Source organism: Phyllobates terribilis, unplaced genomic scaffold, assembly GCF_046119375.1.
Source record: "Phyllobates terribilis strain yellow unplaced genomic scaffold, ASM4611937v1 Scaffold_4__5_contigs__length_816908805, whole genome shotgun sequence".
Classification (NCBI taxonomy): domain Eukaryota; kingdom Metazoa; phylum Chordata; class Amphibia; order Anura; family Dendrobatidae; genus Phyllobates; species Phyllobates terribilis.
The window spans coordinates 40,041,073-40,059,835 of record NW_027362764.1 but is presented as its reverse complement, the minus strand read 5'-3'; the positions used below and the strand labels follow the sequence as shown (position 1 = coordinate 40,059,835).

Sequence of the window (18,763 nt, the reverse complement as noted above, 5' to 3'; positions counted from 1 at the left end):
CCTCGCCCTGACTTTCCCTGGCTAAGGCTAGGGAAGGAAGGAGGTGAGCTCTAGTCGATCTCCACTAAACTCTATAGACAACAAGGGTAGACAAACAGGGGGAGATTGCTTAGCTTTAGACGACTCCAAACAAATGCACACGGCCTCAAGCTCCAGAGAGGACGAAGTACTGCTCTTGCTAAGCCTCACAAGTAGTAATAAATATCGCCGGCACCTCCCTCTCAGACACACCAGATATTTATACACCCAGGCCAGGGAGCTAATTAGCCAGAGGGAGGTAGCCGCTGGGTCCTAGAGACAGCCAGCCTCTAGGAAGATGTTTGTAATGCCAAACGTAGAGATCTCCTGCAACCAACTGCAGGGCGACTGTCTGTCACCTCTGAAACACCCGTGACATAACCAGAGTAAATGGAGGGATGACAGTAACACAAGGAAAAATGTCAAACATCCCCCTAGAGACACAGTCTTATATACAGCAGTTTCTTCTATTTTTGGGTATTACAGTAACAGTCACTTTTTGGATGTCTGGATTAGAGTTTTTGAGTTTCAAAAATTTTAGAAATAAATGAATCGCCACCCCCTCAGCTGGCAGCGTTAGCGTCCCCCCCGAATGGAGTGGTGTCATCTGACAGTGCTGGAGACCAGTGACAGGAGCAGGTAGGGGTATTCAATGACATATCCCAAATAACCTGTTTAACAGAAGATATATGCATGATAGTCACCGAATGCTGAATTTTTTTTTTGCAATTTTATGCAATTTTCTTGTACAGTAAACTCAAGCTGTAGGCATTTTATTTTAAAATGGTTCTTTAAATTCCACGAATGTGCCACTGTAGTTTCAGCACAATGAGTGTTTTATCAGCAGGAGATTATCACTGCAGGACTAGGTGTCTCATGCCAGGCAGTCCAGCTAATGTGTTACCCTGCCCCCACCACTGATTGGCAGCTTGCTGTGTAGGAAACTGCCAATCAGGGGTTTGGGCGGGGTTTTACAGAGCTCAGCATTGTGACCATTGCTATATCTGCAGAAGAGAAAACAAGGATTCTATCAAAACTGCAACACGCAGCCCAGTAAGTGATACATCATTGGAATCAGGGTCTCTTACCCTATAATATGCTGCTCTAAGAATCCAAAGCAAAAACCTGCTGATGGATTCCCTATAAAAAACCAAAATGGGTTACTGTTGACTTAAAAAAAACAAGACCTAATTAGGTATCTGCAAAAACAAAAAAAGTTATCAACAGTCAAGCAAGCAGGACTGAAAAATTTTCAGGGCGGCCATCTTTTCTCGCTCCAACTGCGCATTAATGGTCAAGTGGGCCATGTTAGTAATATATACAGCAGCTGCCTCCACTCATAATATTCTAGTGGGAGATATACAGGAACCGTCGAAGGTCAACATTTAGGTCAAGTGTGGGGTAAATTTTTTAAATTTCAAAAAAACATCTAAATTAAATGGAAAATTTGCTCATTTAGCCGCCCGGCATCTTCTTAGTGGAAGAGATATGCATCAATTTAAGGCATGAATACTTCATCCCCATGGCCTATTTTACAATTGGCTGTTAGCATGGAGCCTCGTACTTACTTTCTCATAATAAGATGTGAACAAAGACAAGACGTTTCAATATTTCCTTGCTGCAATTTTTCCTTTTTTTTTTTTTAAGCAAAAATGTGTTAAGTAAGCTCTAAAAATCCAGGTTGTAATCTGCATAGCGAGACAAAATACATAATGTGAAGATGAAAATATTATTTTTTTTTTTTTTGGTATATAATTGGCATTTATCCTATGTCTATTAAGATGAAATCTGGCAATGATGTGAGCTTAGGAATTGGGTCATGGGCTTTTGTGTTCCCTTTGAAAAACACTCTCTAGTGTAAATGAGACCTCGAGGTCTCATTTTGCATTTGACACTTTAATATGTTATAAAGGAGGTATTAATATTTCTCGTGCTTTTGCAACATACGAGCCGTACATAGATTCTAGAGAAACTTTTTATCAGTGCAGGTGAGACATGCTCCCAGCCCCGTCCCTCCCGTAACCTTCATTTTGCATTTTCCTGATTACAACCTGGGCCATGGACCTTTGGCGTAATAGATGAATTGATGGTAAAGGACTAATGAAGGGATTAAAACGTAAAAATAGAGCACAAACAACGCTAATACTGTGTGATGTAATTGCAATCAAAGTGTAATAATTTAAAATCACGATTTAAAGGAAAACTCCACTTTTGTTTAAAAGTTTGTTACCGTTTCATAGTTTTAATCTACATTCTACAATAAGATGTTTGGCAAAGAGTTTGCTTTCATTTTTTTTTTGTAATATATTTGAGATACAGGATATTTTGGAATCCTAAACGGCCAAAAACAAAATTAGAAATTCTGTAGATTTCCTATTAGCAGGGTATGGTGCAGTGAGGATGATGGAAAGAATGCTGGCTCAGTGGTTAGCACTGTAACCCTGGGGTCCTGGGTTCAAATCTCACAAGGACGACATCTGCAAAGAGTTTGTATGTTCTCCCCATGTTTGCGTGGGTTTACTCCGGGGTTGTCCGATTTCCTCCCACACTTCAAAGACATACTGAGGAAATTGAGATTGTGAGCCCGATGGGGACAGTGATTGTAATGTCTGTAAAGTGCTGCAGAATAAGATGGCGCTATATAAGTAAATAAATAACATGTTAGGTCTGGGCTCAAGAATGTAAGTAACTTCATGTAAATGTAATTGTAGGTGTTAAAGAAAAAGAATGCAAGAACTCAAAATTAGCATCAGAGCGGAGCACAGACCAACAGATCTTACGCAAGGCAAGTATATCATTCAGCTCGTACTTGAGACTAAACTCAGCCTTTTCTCCCTTATTTCCGAAGGAATATGATTAGAGATGAGCGTTGTCTACTCGAACTGTTCGCCAATCTCAAATTCAAGCTGTTTTGGGCGGTGTTCGAGCCGTTCGGCGAACACGAACAATTTGAGAAAAATTCGGCTGTTCGAGGTTATGTTCGATAACTGTTCGTGCACCAAAATCATAACTGGATTTTTTCTCAGTAATGATGAAAATTAATGTTAATACGCAGTTTGAGTGTACAGCGGGGTGGGGGGAGGGGCAGGGGATGGATCTCTGCAGGAATAATGAAGATCTCCATTTTTTTTTTCTCTTTCCCGCATTTACAGTGGGGAGGTGCAATCTGTCAGCCTATCAGCAGCGCACACACGGAGCGAAGTGCTTTTTTTCACACAAGCAAGGGCATGTGTCATTGGCAGTGTATGTCACATGTCCTTGCCCTATAAGACCAAGCCATTTTCCCCGTCGCCACCATTTTCTCACTGCTGCAGCTGCGTGTTAGACGGCACCGCTGTTGCTGTGTGCGCTATACCTTGTTAATTTCAAGCCAATTTTCGCACAAATCTACAGATAGCTTGGGAGTAGGGAATAGTTGTGATTGCAGTCCTTTTAAGGACTAGGTTACAGCATTTCCTACGACTTTTATCAGGCAGGTCTGTGCTCTTAAATAGATAGATTGTGGGAGTAAAGACTAATTGTAATTGCAGTCCTTTTCAGGACTAGGTTACATCAGTTCCTATCAGTTTTTGCCAGGCAGGTCTGTGCCAGTGCTGTGCAAGTTTTTTTCACAGCATTTGGCTGAATCTAGCAAAGCTAATCCTTTTTGGCCTATTGCAGAGTGTGTTAGTCAGTGGAGTAGCCTATCTGTGTTGCAAGATATACCACCTGTGTATAGAATACCAATTTTTTTACTGCACCTAGTGAAGTAAAATCTTTTGGGCATAGCATCATTCTATTAGTCCATCTATACTGACCTCCATCAGGTTGCAAACTGAATATAATTTTTTTCTGCATCTAGCTCTGAAAAAATATTTGGGCTTCTAGCGGTGTGTGGGACTTGGTCTATTAGTCCATCTATACTGACCTCCATCAGGTTGCAAATTAAAAATAATTTTTTTCTGCATCTAGCTCTGAAAAAATATTTGGGCTTCTAGCAGTGTGTGGGACTTGGTCTATTAGTCCATCTATACTGACCTCCATCAGGTTGCAAATTGAATATATTTTTTTTCTGCATCTAGCTCTGAAAAAATATTGGGCTTCTAGCTGTGTGTGGGACTTGTTCTATTAATCCATCTATACAGACCTCCATCAGGTTGCAAACTGAATATATTTTTTTCTGCATCTACCTCTGAAAAAATATTGGGCTTCTAGCAGTGTGTGGGACTTGTTGTATTAGTCCATCTATACTGACCTCCATCAGGTTGCAAATTAAAAATAATTTTTATCTGCATCTACAGTACCTCTGAAAAAATATTTGGGCTTCTAGCTGTGTGTGGGACTTGTTCTATTAATCCATCTATACAGACCTCCATCAGGTTGCAAATTGAATATAATTTTTATCTGCATCTAGCTCTGAAAAAATATTTGGCCTTCTAGCAGTGTGTGGGACTTTCTCTATTAGTCCATCTATACTGACCTCCATCAGGTTGCAAATTAAAAATAATTTTTATCTGCATCTACCTCTGAAAAAATATTTGGGCTTCTAGCTGTGTGTGGGACTTGTTCTATTAATCCATCTATACAGACCTCCATCAGGTTGCAAACTGAATATATTTTTTTCTGCATCTAGCTCTGAAAAAATATTGGGCTTCTAGCTGTGTGTGGGACTTGTTGTATTAGTCCATCTATACTGACCTCCATCAGGTTGCAAACTGAATATATTTTTTTCTGCATCTACCTCTGAAAAAATATTTGGGCTTCTAGCTGTGTGTGGGACTTGTTCTGTTAGTCCATCTATACTGACCTCCATCAGGTTGCAAATTAAAAATAATTTTTATCTGCATCTACAGTACCTCTGAAAAAATATTTGGGCTTCTAGCTGTGTGTGGGACTTGTTCTATTAGTCCATCTATACTGACCTCCATCAGGTTGCAAATTGAATATAATTTTTATCTGCATCTAGCTCTGAAAAAATATTTGGCCTTCTAGCAGTGTGTGGGACTTTCTCTATTAGTCCATCTATACTGACCTCCATCAGGTTGCAAATTAAAAATAATTTTTATCTGCATCTACCTCTGAAAAAATATTTGGGCTTCTAGCAGTGTGTGGGACTCATTGTATTAGGACATCTATACCAAGCTCCACCAGCTTTGAAATTAATAATAATTTTTAGCTGCATCTAGCCCTGAAAATAATTTTTCCCAATAGTGGTAGCAATAGAAATATGGGGCGCGCGCCTGGCTAACAAAAATATACGCTTCATAGCACAAAACACCAGCCTAGCGCACTGCATTAATAAGATGGCATCATCGTCTCTCCCAGTGCTAGGCCTACTACGCAGGCTAGTATTCCTGTGCCTAAAACACAATGTATGGGTCCGCGCTAGCCACTATGCTGAGGGGTATAAAGCTGCTGCTAACGCTTTATAACAATTCAATTGGCAGATTTTCACAGAGCTCTTCCACAACGCCCACCCATCGGGCAACAGTTGCCCACCCTCCCTATGGGATCTAGTGGCGAATAGTTGATGCCATTAATCAGAGCGTCAGTTGCCCCGTCAACGTGGCAAGCATACGGTAAGGCATGGGAAGAGTGGACACGACTAGTAGCAGGCAGACGGGTTGACCAATGTGAACAAGCCAGATCACAAGTCACCATAGAATTTCTCCACCAGCTAATGATGAGGGGCATATCAGGGGCGTCAGCGCAGCGGTGTCTGACCGGAGTAGCATTTCACTTCCAACTACTGAATTGGGGAGATGTGACAAAGATTCATCATCAGACAATCCATAAAAGGGTGGAAAAGGGGTCAGCCAAGTCAGGAATGTAGACGTCCCGTCCCGTGTCACTAAAACTGATTTCTCACATCTTATCCCTAACACCATTAACATGACACTCACAATTTGAAGCAACACTAATGTCTACTGCATTTGTGATTGCCTTCTTCGGGGCGCTATGTATAAGCGAATTAGTCCCTCAATCCAAAATTACCACCAGTGGACGCTTATTACACCAGGAAGTAGTCATAGCCAATAATGCAATACGTGTACGCATACACCAATCGAAAACGGTTCCAGCGGGCAGGGGTACTTGGGTACTTCTACAACCCACAAACGGTACACTGAGTCGGGTAACAATAGTAAAAACATATCTAACCATCAGATCACAAAGTAATTTCTTCGTATCACACATTGATGGAACGCCATTATCAAGATACCTGTTCCAAGCTATATTTAATAAATGCATAACATCGGCAGGGAACCACCCCAAAGATTACGGGACACACTCATTCCGCATAGGTGCGGCCACGGAAGCAGCAAGAGCAGGACTGTCAGAAACGGAAGTTCAGAGGATAGGGAGATGGCGATCCACGTGTTTGGCGAGATACATAAGACCGGACTTGTTATCCTAACGTGGTTTGTTTCTTTTACAGGTGACGCTAAGCCAACAGTGTGAGAGATAGGCCACTCGTATATATATTGGGCACAAAAAAGGGCGAAAGTCCGCCCAGGCGGGAGGAAATTAGAGTTTCATAACACATATTTCAACTGGAGAGGTATTAGAGGCCTGCTATGGCCACAGGTACTAATGGAGGTAATCAAGGTAGGGAGAGAGGCAAGAGGTCCGGTCATCTTAGTTATACAGGCCGGGGGAAACAACCTAGGTCATCACAAGAGCGCATAACTAATGGCAATAATGAAACTAGACACTGAGCGCTTCAGAGAATTTTTCACAAAATTAGCTATAGTATGGTCAGAGATTGTGCCGATAGCGGTATGGCAAGGTGCGCGAGACATCACGGCCATCGAATGGACAAGGCGGGTAATAAATATTCGGATGGCAAAATTTAGAAGAGACAGAGGCGGTGTAGTGATACGACACCGACAACTGGAAGGAGATAAAGCAGGCCTCATACGGCCCGACGGTGTTCACTTAATAGATATTGGACAGGACATATTCCTGTCAGGACTCCAGGACGGAGTGGAACAAGCGTTAAGAGTGATGGGTGGGGGTCAGAGTCCTGCATACGAGTACGCTGGATCCTCCGTGGCCTGGAAATAGAAAGGACATGTTGGAGAGTTACACTTGTTGGCCAACTTGCCGGAGTGGGGACCCAGGGCATGCTGCAACAAGCTGAATTATTTTAGAAATAAAATGCCTTTCTAATGGAATGAGTATAAAGAGTTAATAAAGCTGTGACCGATCCTCACCCATCCAGTTGTAAGAGTTACATTATTGGGTTGTCCATGAAAGGGGGGCGGTAGGGGGGCTGAGCATCTGGGTTTGGTTGGGGGTCCCCACAGTCTGCCTAGGCTAGATTAATTTAAAAATTCTTATTAGATACACAGGCGGTGCAGCTTGCTTCGCAGCTGGGCTACTACGCCCAAAGTATTGCCTAGGCTAGATGCAGTTAAAAATTCTACGCTGACTAGCAGACACTGAAGATTTGGAGCAGACCTCTGAGTAAACAGCTCTTCAGACTCAACCATCTGTGTTACCCCAAGCCATAGTGTATGTAGTTTCTTACAGTTAAAAGGGGGGGGTGCGACCCAACCCACCTGGAATTGACGATGCCAACGTCACGTAAGACACAGCAAGGGGACTCCCAAAATTGTGGCACAGACACCACTTAACCCTAGAACGCATACCTGTGGCCTTGCAGGCCCGCCCAGTTAATTGTTTTCTATTTTCTGCAAGATTGCTTTAGTTAGAATTTTGAAACTCTAGGTATTCTTCATGTATATAGTTGTTTGTCATTTGAGTTTGAGTTATTCCATGTTATTTGCACACGGGCCTAAAGGGCCCCAGGTATGTGAAAGTGTAGATTTTTATGGTCATGCTTTCTAGGGTTAAGTGGCATCAATTGCCCCACTGTTGCTTAAAACGGTTGGTGAGGTGATTTTACCAAATCCCCAAGCTTTTAGTCTCCCAAGGATGACACAGGGGTAGAAATGTCCTTGCGAATCCATGATTTGATCATCTTTATGAACGTGAGTCTGTCTACATTCTCAGTGGACAGCCGCGTGCGCTTATCTGTCAGCACACCACCAGCAGCGCTGAACACACGTTCAGAGAGAACGCTGGCTGCATGGCATGACAAGATCTCCAAGGCGTGAGTGGCGAGCTCCGGCGATTTTTCAAGATTGGAATACCAAAATGAGCAAGGGTCCAGTGACACAGTCATGGCTTCGATGTTCACTTGGAGATTCTCCTGTACCATCCTCTCTAGGCATTGACTATGTGTCAGACTTCTTGTCTCCTGTGGCCTTGCAAAGGATGGTCTAAAAAAGTGGTGAAACGATTCCACAAAATTGCTGTTACCAGCAGATACTGTGTTACTGTTACTGTTTGAGTGATGAAGACTCGACAGTCCCACCGTTGGCAAGTTAGAACTGTGAGATTCACTACGTGCACCACTGGTGTTTTGTGGAAAAGCACATGTAAGATTCTGCAACAGATACTCCTGCATTCGTCAATACCTTTTTATGGCAGGAATTATTTCGGCAAATATACTTTTGTACCGGGGATCTAAGAGTGTGGCAACCCAGTAGTCGGGATTACTTCGAATTCTGACAATCTGGGGGTCATGTTGCAGGTAGTGCAGCAAGAAGGCACTCATGTGTCTTGCGCATCCAGAAGGACCAAGTCCTTGTTGTGTTGGTAGCGAGGTAAGAATCATGCTTCCTTCCTCTGCCCTCTCCCTCCAACCTCGCACAACAGAAATGTGATCAAGGTCTCCCTCATCTGATGAGTCTTCCATGCCCATTGCCAGTTCGTCCTCCACTTCTTCCTCGGCTCCTGCACCTTCCTCAACAGTTTGGCTGCTACCATGCGCCCTGGTTAATCCCTCTCCCCCACCCTCCCATGCCTGCCGCCTTGGTGCTGCCAACCGTCTGGACCTTGGAGATGTTATCCCTTCCGCATACGACTCCTCCTCTACTTCCTCCACCTCCTCTTGTCCCACCACCTGACTCCGAATTCTGTTTAACATGTGCTCCAGCATGTAAATCACCGTAATAGTCATGCTGATAATGGCATCGTCAGCACTAAACATCTTCGTCGCCATTTCAAGACTGTGCAGAAGGGTGCATAGGTCCCTGATCTGAGACCACTCCTCCAGCGTGATTTGCCCCACCTCTGGATCTCGTTGGCCCAGGCTATACGTCAGAACGTATTGCACCAGGGCTTGTCGGTGCTGCCACAGTCGCTGCAACATGTGCAGAGTTGAATTCCACCGTGTCGGCACATCGCATTTCAGCCGGTGAAATGGCAGGCCCAACGACTTCTGTAGAGATGTAAGTCGTTGAACTGCGGGATGCGAACGGCGGAAGTGAGCACACAGCGACCGTGCACTCTGCAGAAGGCCATCTAGTCCGGGATAGTGGGCTAAAAATTGCTGGACAACCAGGTTCAACACGTGAGCCATACAAGGCACGTGTGTGACATTGCCCCGGCGAAGTGCCGCACCCAGGTTTGCAGCATTGTCGCACATGGCCTTCCCTGGTTGCAGGTCCAGTGGAGACAACCTTTCATGAAACTGGGTCTCCAGAGCTGACCAAAACTCCTCAGCTGTGTGACTCACATTTCCCAGACATTTCAAAGTAAACACTGATGCGTTGAGCCCTGCTGCCAGCATAGTAAGGAGGTGTGCAGGATCCCTTCTGCGCAGTTAGAAAGCAGGTGGCATTACCAGACAGGCTTTGGGTGCAGGTGGAGGACCGAGAGGAGGTTGAGGAGGCAGAAGCAGTGGAGGAAGTTCGAGATAAAGAGGATTAACACACAACTCGTGGGGACGGTAAGACTTGGACAGCAGCCCCTTGTCCTGCTGTCACCATAGTTACCCAGTGCCCAGTCAGCGATATGTAACGCCCCTGTCCATGCCTTCTCGTCCAAGTGTCTGTGGTTAAGTGCACCCTGTCACACACAGAGTTTCTCAAAGAAGCGGTGATGTTGTGTGCGACATGCTAGTGGAACGCAGGCACACCTTTCTTTGAGAAGTAGTGCCGACTGGGCATCTGGTACTGGGGCACTGTGACGGACATAAGGTCTTGAAAATCCTCTGTGTCCTCCAGGTGGAAAGGCAGCATTTCTGTAGCCAACAGCTTGCAGATGGTGAAATTCAACCTCTTAGCTTTCTCATGGCTAGGAGGAAATGGTCTTTTACTTTTCCACATCTGAGGGACCGAGGGCTGGCTGTTGTGCTTAGACGGTGTTGAGTAGGGTGTCCCCGGCAACTGCCGGTCTGTGAGGAAGATGCAGACGGACATGTTAGGTTGCCTTGATCCAAAGGTGGTGCTCTCGATGTCGGAGAGCGCTCAACACTAGCAGGTGTTTCCACTTCCCAATGAACTGACGACCTGCCAATCACACTGGCTGTTGCGGGTAAAGAGGTGGCAGGTCTGCGTCCAAAAACATGTGTGACTGCTGTCCCCCCAGTCACAGAGGATGAAGAGGCTGCGGATGCACAAGATGGGGCAGACGGTGGTTGGCCCAGCCGGCTAGGCCGCATTGTAGCACAGTGAGCTTCCCACTGCAACTTATGCTTCATATCCATGTGACGGTACATGCATGAAGTACTCAAACTATGTATTTTTTGGCCTCTACTTAGCTTTTGCTGACAAATATTACAGATAACACGAGTTGGGTCATCCTTATCGATCTGAATAAATGCCCAGGCTATGCAAGGCTTAGAGCCCATGTGACCTGAAGAGCCACTACGACTTGTGGTCAGAGGCAGAGTTGTGGTTGAGGATGCAGTTGTTGACGTGCTTCCAGTACTCCGTCTCTGTTCAGGAAGGCGCAACCTAACCTCGTCGTCAATAGCATCTGTGATGCCCCGCTGCGCTTGGTATCACAGATCCTACAAGAGTGCATTGATGGAATCCTCCACAAGAGGCCCCCATAAACATTCACACATCTCCACCTTCCACCTCAGACCAGCAGAGGGAGCCCGTTAGGGATATAAATAGGGAAGGTGGAGCTAGGCAGTTCAGTTCCTCTGAAGAGTTCCTGCAGTAGAGAAGCCTAAGAGAGGTCAGTCTGCAGTGGAGCTCAGTCTAGTCTAGAGAACGCAGTTAATAGTTCAGCAGTGGAGCACGAGGCTCCTGCTTGCTAGATTCAGGGAGCCCAGATAGAGCTTAAGGTGTGCCGGTGCCGTAAGATCAGTGAAGCGCGGCAAGCTGCCGTTAGTGTGTATAGCCTAGTGAGGGCCCGAGTAGGCCGAAGGCGAGTGGCGAGTTAGTACATAAGGGGCAGAGGAGCTTAACCAGCTCACCCCGAAGCATTTACCGGACACAGGATCCGAGCTTACCGGTATCTCTATGACCCAGTAAGGCATAACCGGAATCCCTGGAGAACTACAAGTCCCAGGATCGCCAAGGTGCTGATATGTAACAGAGCCAGGAGACGCTTAGGCCCCGCATACTGGGAGCGTGAACTCCAAGAGAAGGCCCTACCACAAGGTCAGCCAGCGCAGGACAGAGACAAAGTTAGGCCTAGCTCCAGGCAGGTCAGAAACTTACTACGCAGAGGCAAGAAACAGGAGGCCCTACACCCGCTCATTGGGGAGGATCCTGATATGCACCCTTCACCCTACAGTGCTCCGGGATGTGCCTGAATTTCCACCAGTAAAAGGTACTGAAGTGACTACCGTGTCCGTTCCCGTTCTTGCTCTGACCCAGCTGGGTCTCGCCTGTCCTGCATTCCCCCTGCATACGCTGCCCTGAGACCTAGCTCCACCTGTGGGGAGCTATACCATCGAGCTGCCTTATCACCGGCCTCAGTGGACTGCTGCAGCGCTGGTGCTTGTCACCAGATACCACAGGTGGCGTCATGAACTCTTATAAAATTAACAATTATCCACCCTTTTAAAGAGAGACCCCAGGGTACGGGCCAGGGAGCCGACCACCGCGACATCCCCAAGGCCAGGCAAATGCCCGGGTACCGAGTCATCCCCATCCCCAGGGCTAGTCACATCCTCCTCCACCTCCTCTGCTGACCTCATCGACTGTCTGACTGTGGGTTGACAGTAAGTGGGATCTCCAACCTCGTCATCATCACCCTGTGTGTTATCACACCCGTCGCCCTCAGAGCCAACCTCTTCCTGCCCTGACCGAAAAGTCAAGTTGTCGCTCCAATCAGGTATTTGAGTCTCATCATCGTCTTCATCATTGTCTCCACCAACAGGAGTTACAGTTTGGGAACAAGGGTCTACATTATGCTCAGAACCTTCTTCATCTGGTCCTGGATCCAACTTATAAAGATTCTGGGCATCGGATCAGATCATTTCCTCATCTGGATTAACAGAAGCTCTGGAGCAGACCTCCGTTTCCCAGGCTATAGTATGAGTAAACAGCTGGGCAGACTCAGCCATCTGTGTTACCCCATACTCAGACGGGCAGCTGGAGACTTGGGAGCTGTGAGGAAGCAAGTGCGATTGGGGTGACACCTCTGAGGACTGGAGTATTTGTGATGTTGAAATTGAGGTGATGGAGAGCCCACTTGAAGGAGCACTTGATATCCGCTGAAGCACCTGCTGTTTTTGTGCCTCATCTAGAATTTGTAGCGATGGGCGTGTCCGTAAGAATGGGATCGTATCACATTGTCCACGAAAAGAAGTCGACATCTTAGTTTGGCTGGAAGATGGTCTTTCTTGTGCAGATGTTACTCCCCCTCCACCGTGGGGGGCCTCGACCCACCGGCGGACAGGCACCAGTATTGGGATAGGGGGGCTGGCCGTCAGGGTCAACCGCGGCTCTGGCACAAACCCGGCGACACAGAGGTGGCACAGGCAGGAACGGACTGGCCGTGTCGGCTTCTCACTTTTTGGATTTTAGAAGGGCGTGACATGCCTATATCTGTGTCTCCCCCTCCTTTTACTCCTCCACCTCTTTTCTTTTCGCATGACTATATGTACTTGTCACTTTTCCATGTGTTAGTTGTGTCTTCTGAGCAGTTTGTCAGCTTTTGGACACCTTTGAAGGTGTTTTCTATGTGTTTCTATGTGTTTTTGTTTGCCTGCCATTGGTTTTAACGGTGTTCGAAGGTGTTCGACGAACAGTTCGACGAACAGTTCGGCGAACACACGGGTGTTCGACGAACCGAACCGAACTCGAACACTACGGGGGTGGCTCAACACTAAATATGATACCTCTAATGCTGAGGCAGTGAATCTCTGCTCCACAGGCATCAAATGTCTTTTCTTCCCCTTCCTCCCCTCCTTGGGCAGATTCATGAGATGCTGCACATCTCGTATCTTGATGGTATGGTGTGGTATATGGGGTACAAAGATAGTGGGGCCATTCTTCATCAATGGAAACCTCAATGCCACTGGATATCTGAAATTGCTCCATGATGATGTGTTGCCCTCTTTATGCACTGAAGATGCCACGTTCCCTGAGTTTTTCCAACAAGATGGTCACCACCACATTATGGGTGTCAGGTCCAAGCATTCCCGTATGAACAGTTTCCTGGAAAGTGGATTGGTCGTCATGGGCCAGTTGAATGGCCACCAAGGTCTCCCGATCTGACCCTCTTAGACTTTTATCTTTGGGGTCATATGAAGGCAATTGTCTATGCTGTGAAGATACGAGAAGTGCAGCATCTAAAACAACGGATACTGGAAGCCTGTGCTGGCATTTCTTCTGCGGTGTTGCGAGTGGGAGAAGAGGGTTGCATTGACAATCCAACACAATGGCCAGCACTTTGAACACATTTTATAAGTGGTCATAAACTTGTAAAAGACTCATGAAAGAATAAAGTTACGTTAAAACTAAGCACACCATTGTTTTTCTTATGAAATTCTCAATAAGTTTGATGTCACATGACCCTCTTCCCATTGAAAAAAGTAAAGTTGGATCCAAAATGGCCAACTTCAAAATGGCCGCAATGGTCACCACCCATCTGGAAAAGTTTTCCCCCTCTCATATGCTAATGTGCCACAAACAGGAAGTTGATATCACCAACCATTCCCATGTAATTTAGGTGTATCCATATAAATGGCCTACCCTGTATATACATCAGCCTCAGTGACTCCTATGTGATGTATATAAAGCAGTCTCTGTGTTTCCTATGTGATATACATATAGCAGTCTCAGCGCCTCCTATATGATGTGTAAACAGCAGTTTCAGTGTGTCCTATGTGATGTGTATATAGCAGTCTCGGTCTCCTATGTAATGTATACAGCAGTCTTGGTGTCTCTTATGTGATGTGTATACAGCAGTCTCAGTGTCTACTATGTGATGTATACTGAAATCTCAGTGTCTTCTATGTGATGTATATACATCAGCCTCAGTGATTCCTATGTGATATATATAGAGCAATTGTGGCACCCCAGGAGTCCAGATGCCACATTGGCATTGCCTCCCTCACAGGGGGTGATGCCATGCCTAGAAGCAAGTAGGGGTCCCCTTATCAGGTAACACCAGCATCCAACACATTTCCTGGCTCCAGACCAGAACGGGGAGCTCTAACCCGGTTTCAGGGGAGCTATCCCTTTAAATTGGAGCCTGGAGGCGGGGTTTAGAAAAGTTAGTTGAAGTGAGAAAGGGGAGTTGGAGACAGGAGAGCGACGAGGGAGCACCTGGGGGAGGGAGCTGTGACCAAGTTCGCCCCAGAGAAAAGCGCAAGAAACAGGACACCAAAGTCCGTGGTTGTTCGGGTACTAAATCCGGAGGGCAGGAGACTGCAGGTCTCCTGGACCCACCAAACATCTGGCGACTCAGTAGCATACTAGGGCCCGGTGCCACGAAGGTGCGACACCTGAAAAGGGCTAGAGCTGCCTGTCATACGGGCGAGGATTAAACGATTCCCAGGAACGAGGGCCGCAGCATAGCTTTAGGCAGCAGGGCCAAAGAGGACAGTGCAGAAGGAAGGCCTACAACTCCACCTGGTGAGGTGGATCCCCAAATTGCTTCTAGGTTGCCCGGATCTCCATCACCAGCTATTACCAGTGCCCCGGTCTGCACCGTCAAACCTCAAGTAAAGGTAGAGGAAACTGCCATTCTTGTGTTGTCTGGTCATTATCTGCCGCTGTGACTACCCCAATACAGGACCGGACCGGCTACCGAGTACCCACGGCTCCAGGGGGTGCGTCACAATCTCAGTGTCTCCTATGTGATACATATAAAGCAGTCTCAGTGTCTCCTATATGATGTGTAAACAGCAGTCTCAATGTCTCCTATGTGATGTATACCACAGTCTCTGTGTTAGGAGGGCGGTTGCAGACAACTTTATAAAAATGGAACGCAACCGACCCCGGGGTCCGCGATGCGGCCTGGAGGACGGCTGCTGAACACTTTCCGGGTGGAAAGTAAAGTAACCAATTTAAATATTAAACCCTTCCGTGTTTCTCCACACAGGAACAGGTATAGCGGTACGCTCTATCTCCGTTAGCTGCACGAGAGATAGGCAGAGAAAAACTATCTGTAGTCCTGTTACAGCACAGGGACTATAGTGGCGGCGCTAGCCGGCGTGCTACCGGACTGAAGGGTTCAACTCCACGTGACGGACAGGCGTTAGCCGTGCACAGGACGTCTGCAGGCTGCTCGGGGTGATAGGCGACCCCTTTGGCTGAGCCAGGCTGCTAGACGAAGCTACCTGCCTCTATAGAGCTAACCTGCCTCTATGGAGCTAACCTGCCTAAGCGGCCTGTGCTAATTAGCCGAGTGAACTCTGGCATCAGCAGGTCACGGAGTGAACAGCTAGGGAGCACGTGGAACAGAGTTGTCCACACAACGGCATCACTTGCTCAAATGATCAGAGCGCGTCGCCATGTTTGTGGGCGGGCCTTTTAAAGACTAAGCCCTGCCCACCGACGCGCAATTGGTGACGTTACCCGTGGACCAATCAGGCGGTGCCAGGTCACCGGGTCAGGTGGGTGCCAACCCACCAATCATGATCTGCCAGGTCACGGACATGCTCAGTGCGGCAAATCCTGGACTTAGATTCCACAAGCCCTGTCTCCCTCTGCAACCCAGGCTTAACATTGCTAGGCACAACTACCTGGGAGATAAACAGTGCTTGTGGACCAGCTAGGTGTTGAGGCTGATGGTGATACTGAACAGCATCAGCCCTGGCTGGACTGAAATGGGAGACCACAGAAGGTCCTGGACCCATTTCAAATCCAGCACCAGACCAATGCCTAACGCTCTGTTTCCTATGTGATGCATACTTCAGGTCTTCTACAGCTTTAGTTCTGTGATATGTGAGCAGTGATGAAGGTTCCTCTGTGAGACCTGCAGTGCAATCTACACCTGTTTTCAGTATGACTTACTGCTGTGAGCTCTTTACAAAAAGTATCATCACAAACAGTTTCCAGCCAACGCAAACCTGGAACAGCAGTTACGAGGAACAACATCATCAATACCACCTCACATCACAGCTGCACCACAGAGAAGCAGATCCAGCCATCACATTAGAGGGAGGTAATGAAATGTTTGACCAAATATAGTAGAATCATTTTTAAGTTGATCATTTTGCATGGCCCTCTGGTATAAATGGTATAAATATCCTATTGTCCTTTGGTAGAAAAAAGGTTTCCCAACCCTGCTCCAATGGAACTAACACTGATACTCCATCTGCACTCTACAGACGCAGTTTTTCTCTGCTCCTCTTCGACATCATGCACCTCAGCTATCTAGCCTTACTCAGGTGGAAAATTTAGATAGTTGGCATCCATGCTACTTTGAACAATCACGACTCCACTCTTCTAATGAATGTCTTCTGCATTATCAGCCATGCTTTCTCACTTGACTCTGCTACATTATCACTCTATGACTCCTCACTAGTGATGGGCGGACCTGTGGATGTTCAGGTCCATCTGGTTCGGAATAAACGTTGAAAAAAGTTTGGTACGGGCACCAGAATGGTACCTGAACTCGAAGGCGAACCCAGACCCTGCAGCCTTTCAGCAAACTTTGTTCAGGCTGCGGAACCCGAGCAGTAGCATGGACTTCCAGGAGAAGTCCGTGTTCGGGGTCCGTCCACAGACACTAGGTGTCCAGTACGGACCCCGAACTTTACCGTTCGGGTTCACCCATCCCTACTCCTGACATACCCATCTCTGCTATGTCTCTGCGCTCTGCTACATTGTCAAACTGTATCTTCTGAAATACCCAACTTTGTCATATTGACCCTGTATTCTTCCAGAAATAACCAACTCTGCTAAATAACTGGACCCTGCTACAGTATGCTACTGGAGATACCCAACTCCGCTACATTGCTGGGCTCCCCTACATAGCCATTGAGTACCTCGTGACATACCCTGCTATGCTATATGGCTGGGTTCTGCTACATGGTCACTATATGCCTTCTGATATACCCTGCTTTACTTGTTGCTGGTCTCTGCTATATTTTCAAAGCATACTCTAATTTGATACATGATGGAACTCTGCTACATCGCTACAATGAGTCTATGCATTTCGCAACTCTGCTACATTGCTGGACTCTGCTACATCTCTTCAGTGAGCAATCTTATCTGCTTCTGCTCTTGTCCTCCAGCTTCCATCCAATATCTACAGCCTGAATAGTTCTAACTCGACCGCCCTGCTGAATCCAGGTCATCTGCTCATGCTACATTCCAGCTGCTCTTCTGAATCAAGGGCTTTGAGGATCCACCTCAACAGATAACACTTAATAGGGTATCGTAACTCAGACTCCTATCAATCAACACTTCTAAACAGGTTATATAACATATAAAAATGTAAAAGTTAATTTCTCTTTAAATTCACAGACAATGTGGGTCCGATTGATTTGATCGATATGATGGGGGTCTCAGGACTTGAATGCCCACCGATCAACTCTATAAATACACAGCATAACATTAAAAAAATTCAATGTTTATTTACCCATTAAAAAGTAAAAAGCCACAATAAAAATAAAAAAGGAGATTCTCTTTAATTTACATTTTCAATAGTTTCCATTTATGTCCTCCAGCAGATCAGTAGAGATCATAGGGTTTTTTTTTAACCATTTTACAGTCATTTTAACTTGATTTACATAGGGCAATACATTACAAGGGCTCTGGTCGATGGATTGATGTAAAGTATGCAAAAAATAAAAAAAATACAAATATCACTCACCACTCCAATGGAAAAGTAATTATTTACGATGGAGTAAGGCACTGGGTCTCCCTTTTCATCTTTGTCATTAGGGATAACTTCGATTTTCCATCGGTCTACCAGGACTACTGTGCCATTCTCAATGTCTTTGAGGAATTTCAGCAGATTTTCCCCTTCATAACCTATGGAAAAAGCAGAAAATATAGTAAATAGACGTAATATCATAGGAGTCCGGCAGCGGGAGCCTCCACCCAACCCAAACGCCTAGACAAAATCCCTATCCTAACAGATGGTGGGCCGGTACAGACCCTCTTGTGAAATCAATTTATATCAAACAGTAACCACAGTGAAGGACAAGACCCCATCTAATCTTTCTTCAATGTAGAGGGGGTATGAACTAACAAACCCACCAATTTGACTCTTAGGGTGGATGTTATTAATGCCCTAGGGTGGGCAGGAAGACCGATAATTTGTGGTCACAACTGGGACTAAATTAAGAGAATGGTAAAAGAGGCATTTTTCCTGGGCCCCAACCCTTACTATATAAAATATTTATATAAAAAAGGGACAAAAAAGTTTTTTGGCTCAGCCACTCTTTTTGTCTATCCCACAGAATAGAAAAAACTGGTGAAGCACGGTTTGTTTCTGCCACGGGTAGAGGGAGATTATCAGTTCTCAGACTCCACATGCTCCTCGCATAAAC

General features: G+C 46.1%; 1 protein-coding gene across 6 annotated transcripts in view; it reads right to left on the bottom strand.

Moving 5' to 3' along the window:
* DGKB (diacylglycerol kinase beta) overlaps nucleotides 1-18,763 on the bottom strand; it is an 889,407-nt gene that overhangs the window by 435,294 nt on the left and 435,350 nt on the right. For all 6 annotated transcript variants that reach the window (XR_012320016.1, XM_073677272.1, XM_073677273.1 and 3 more), the window contains one exon: nucleotides 18,082-18,242. Coding sequence is in view for 5 of the 6 variants with exons in the window: in XM_073677272.1 (XP_073533373.1) it covers nucleotides 18,082-18,242 (161 nt within the window). In the remaining variant the exon portion in view is untranslated. The remainder of the gene's footprint in view (nucleotides 1-18,081; nucleotides 18,243-18,763) is intronic.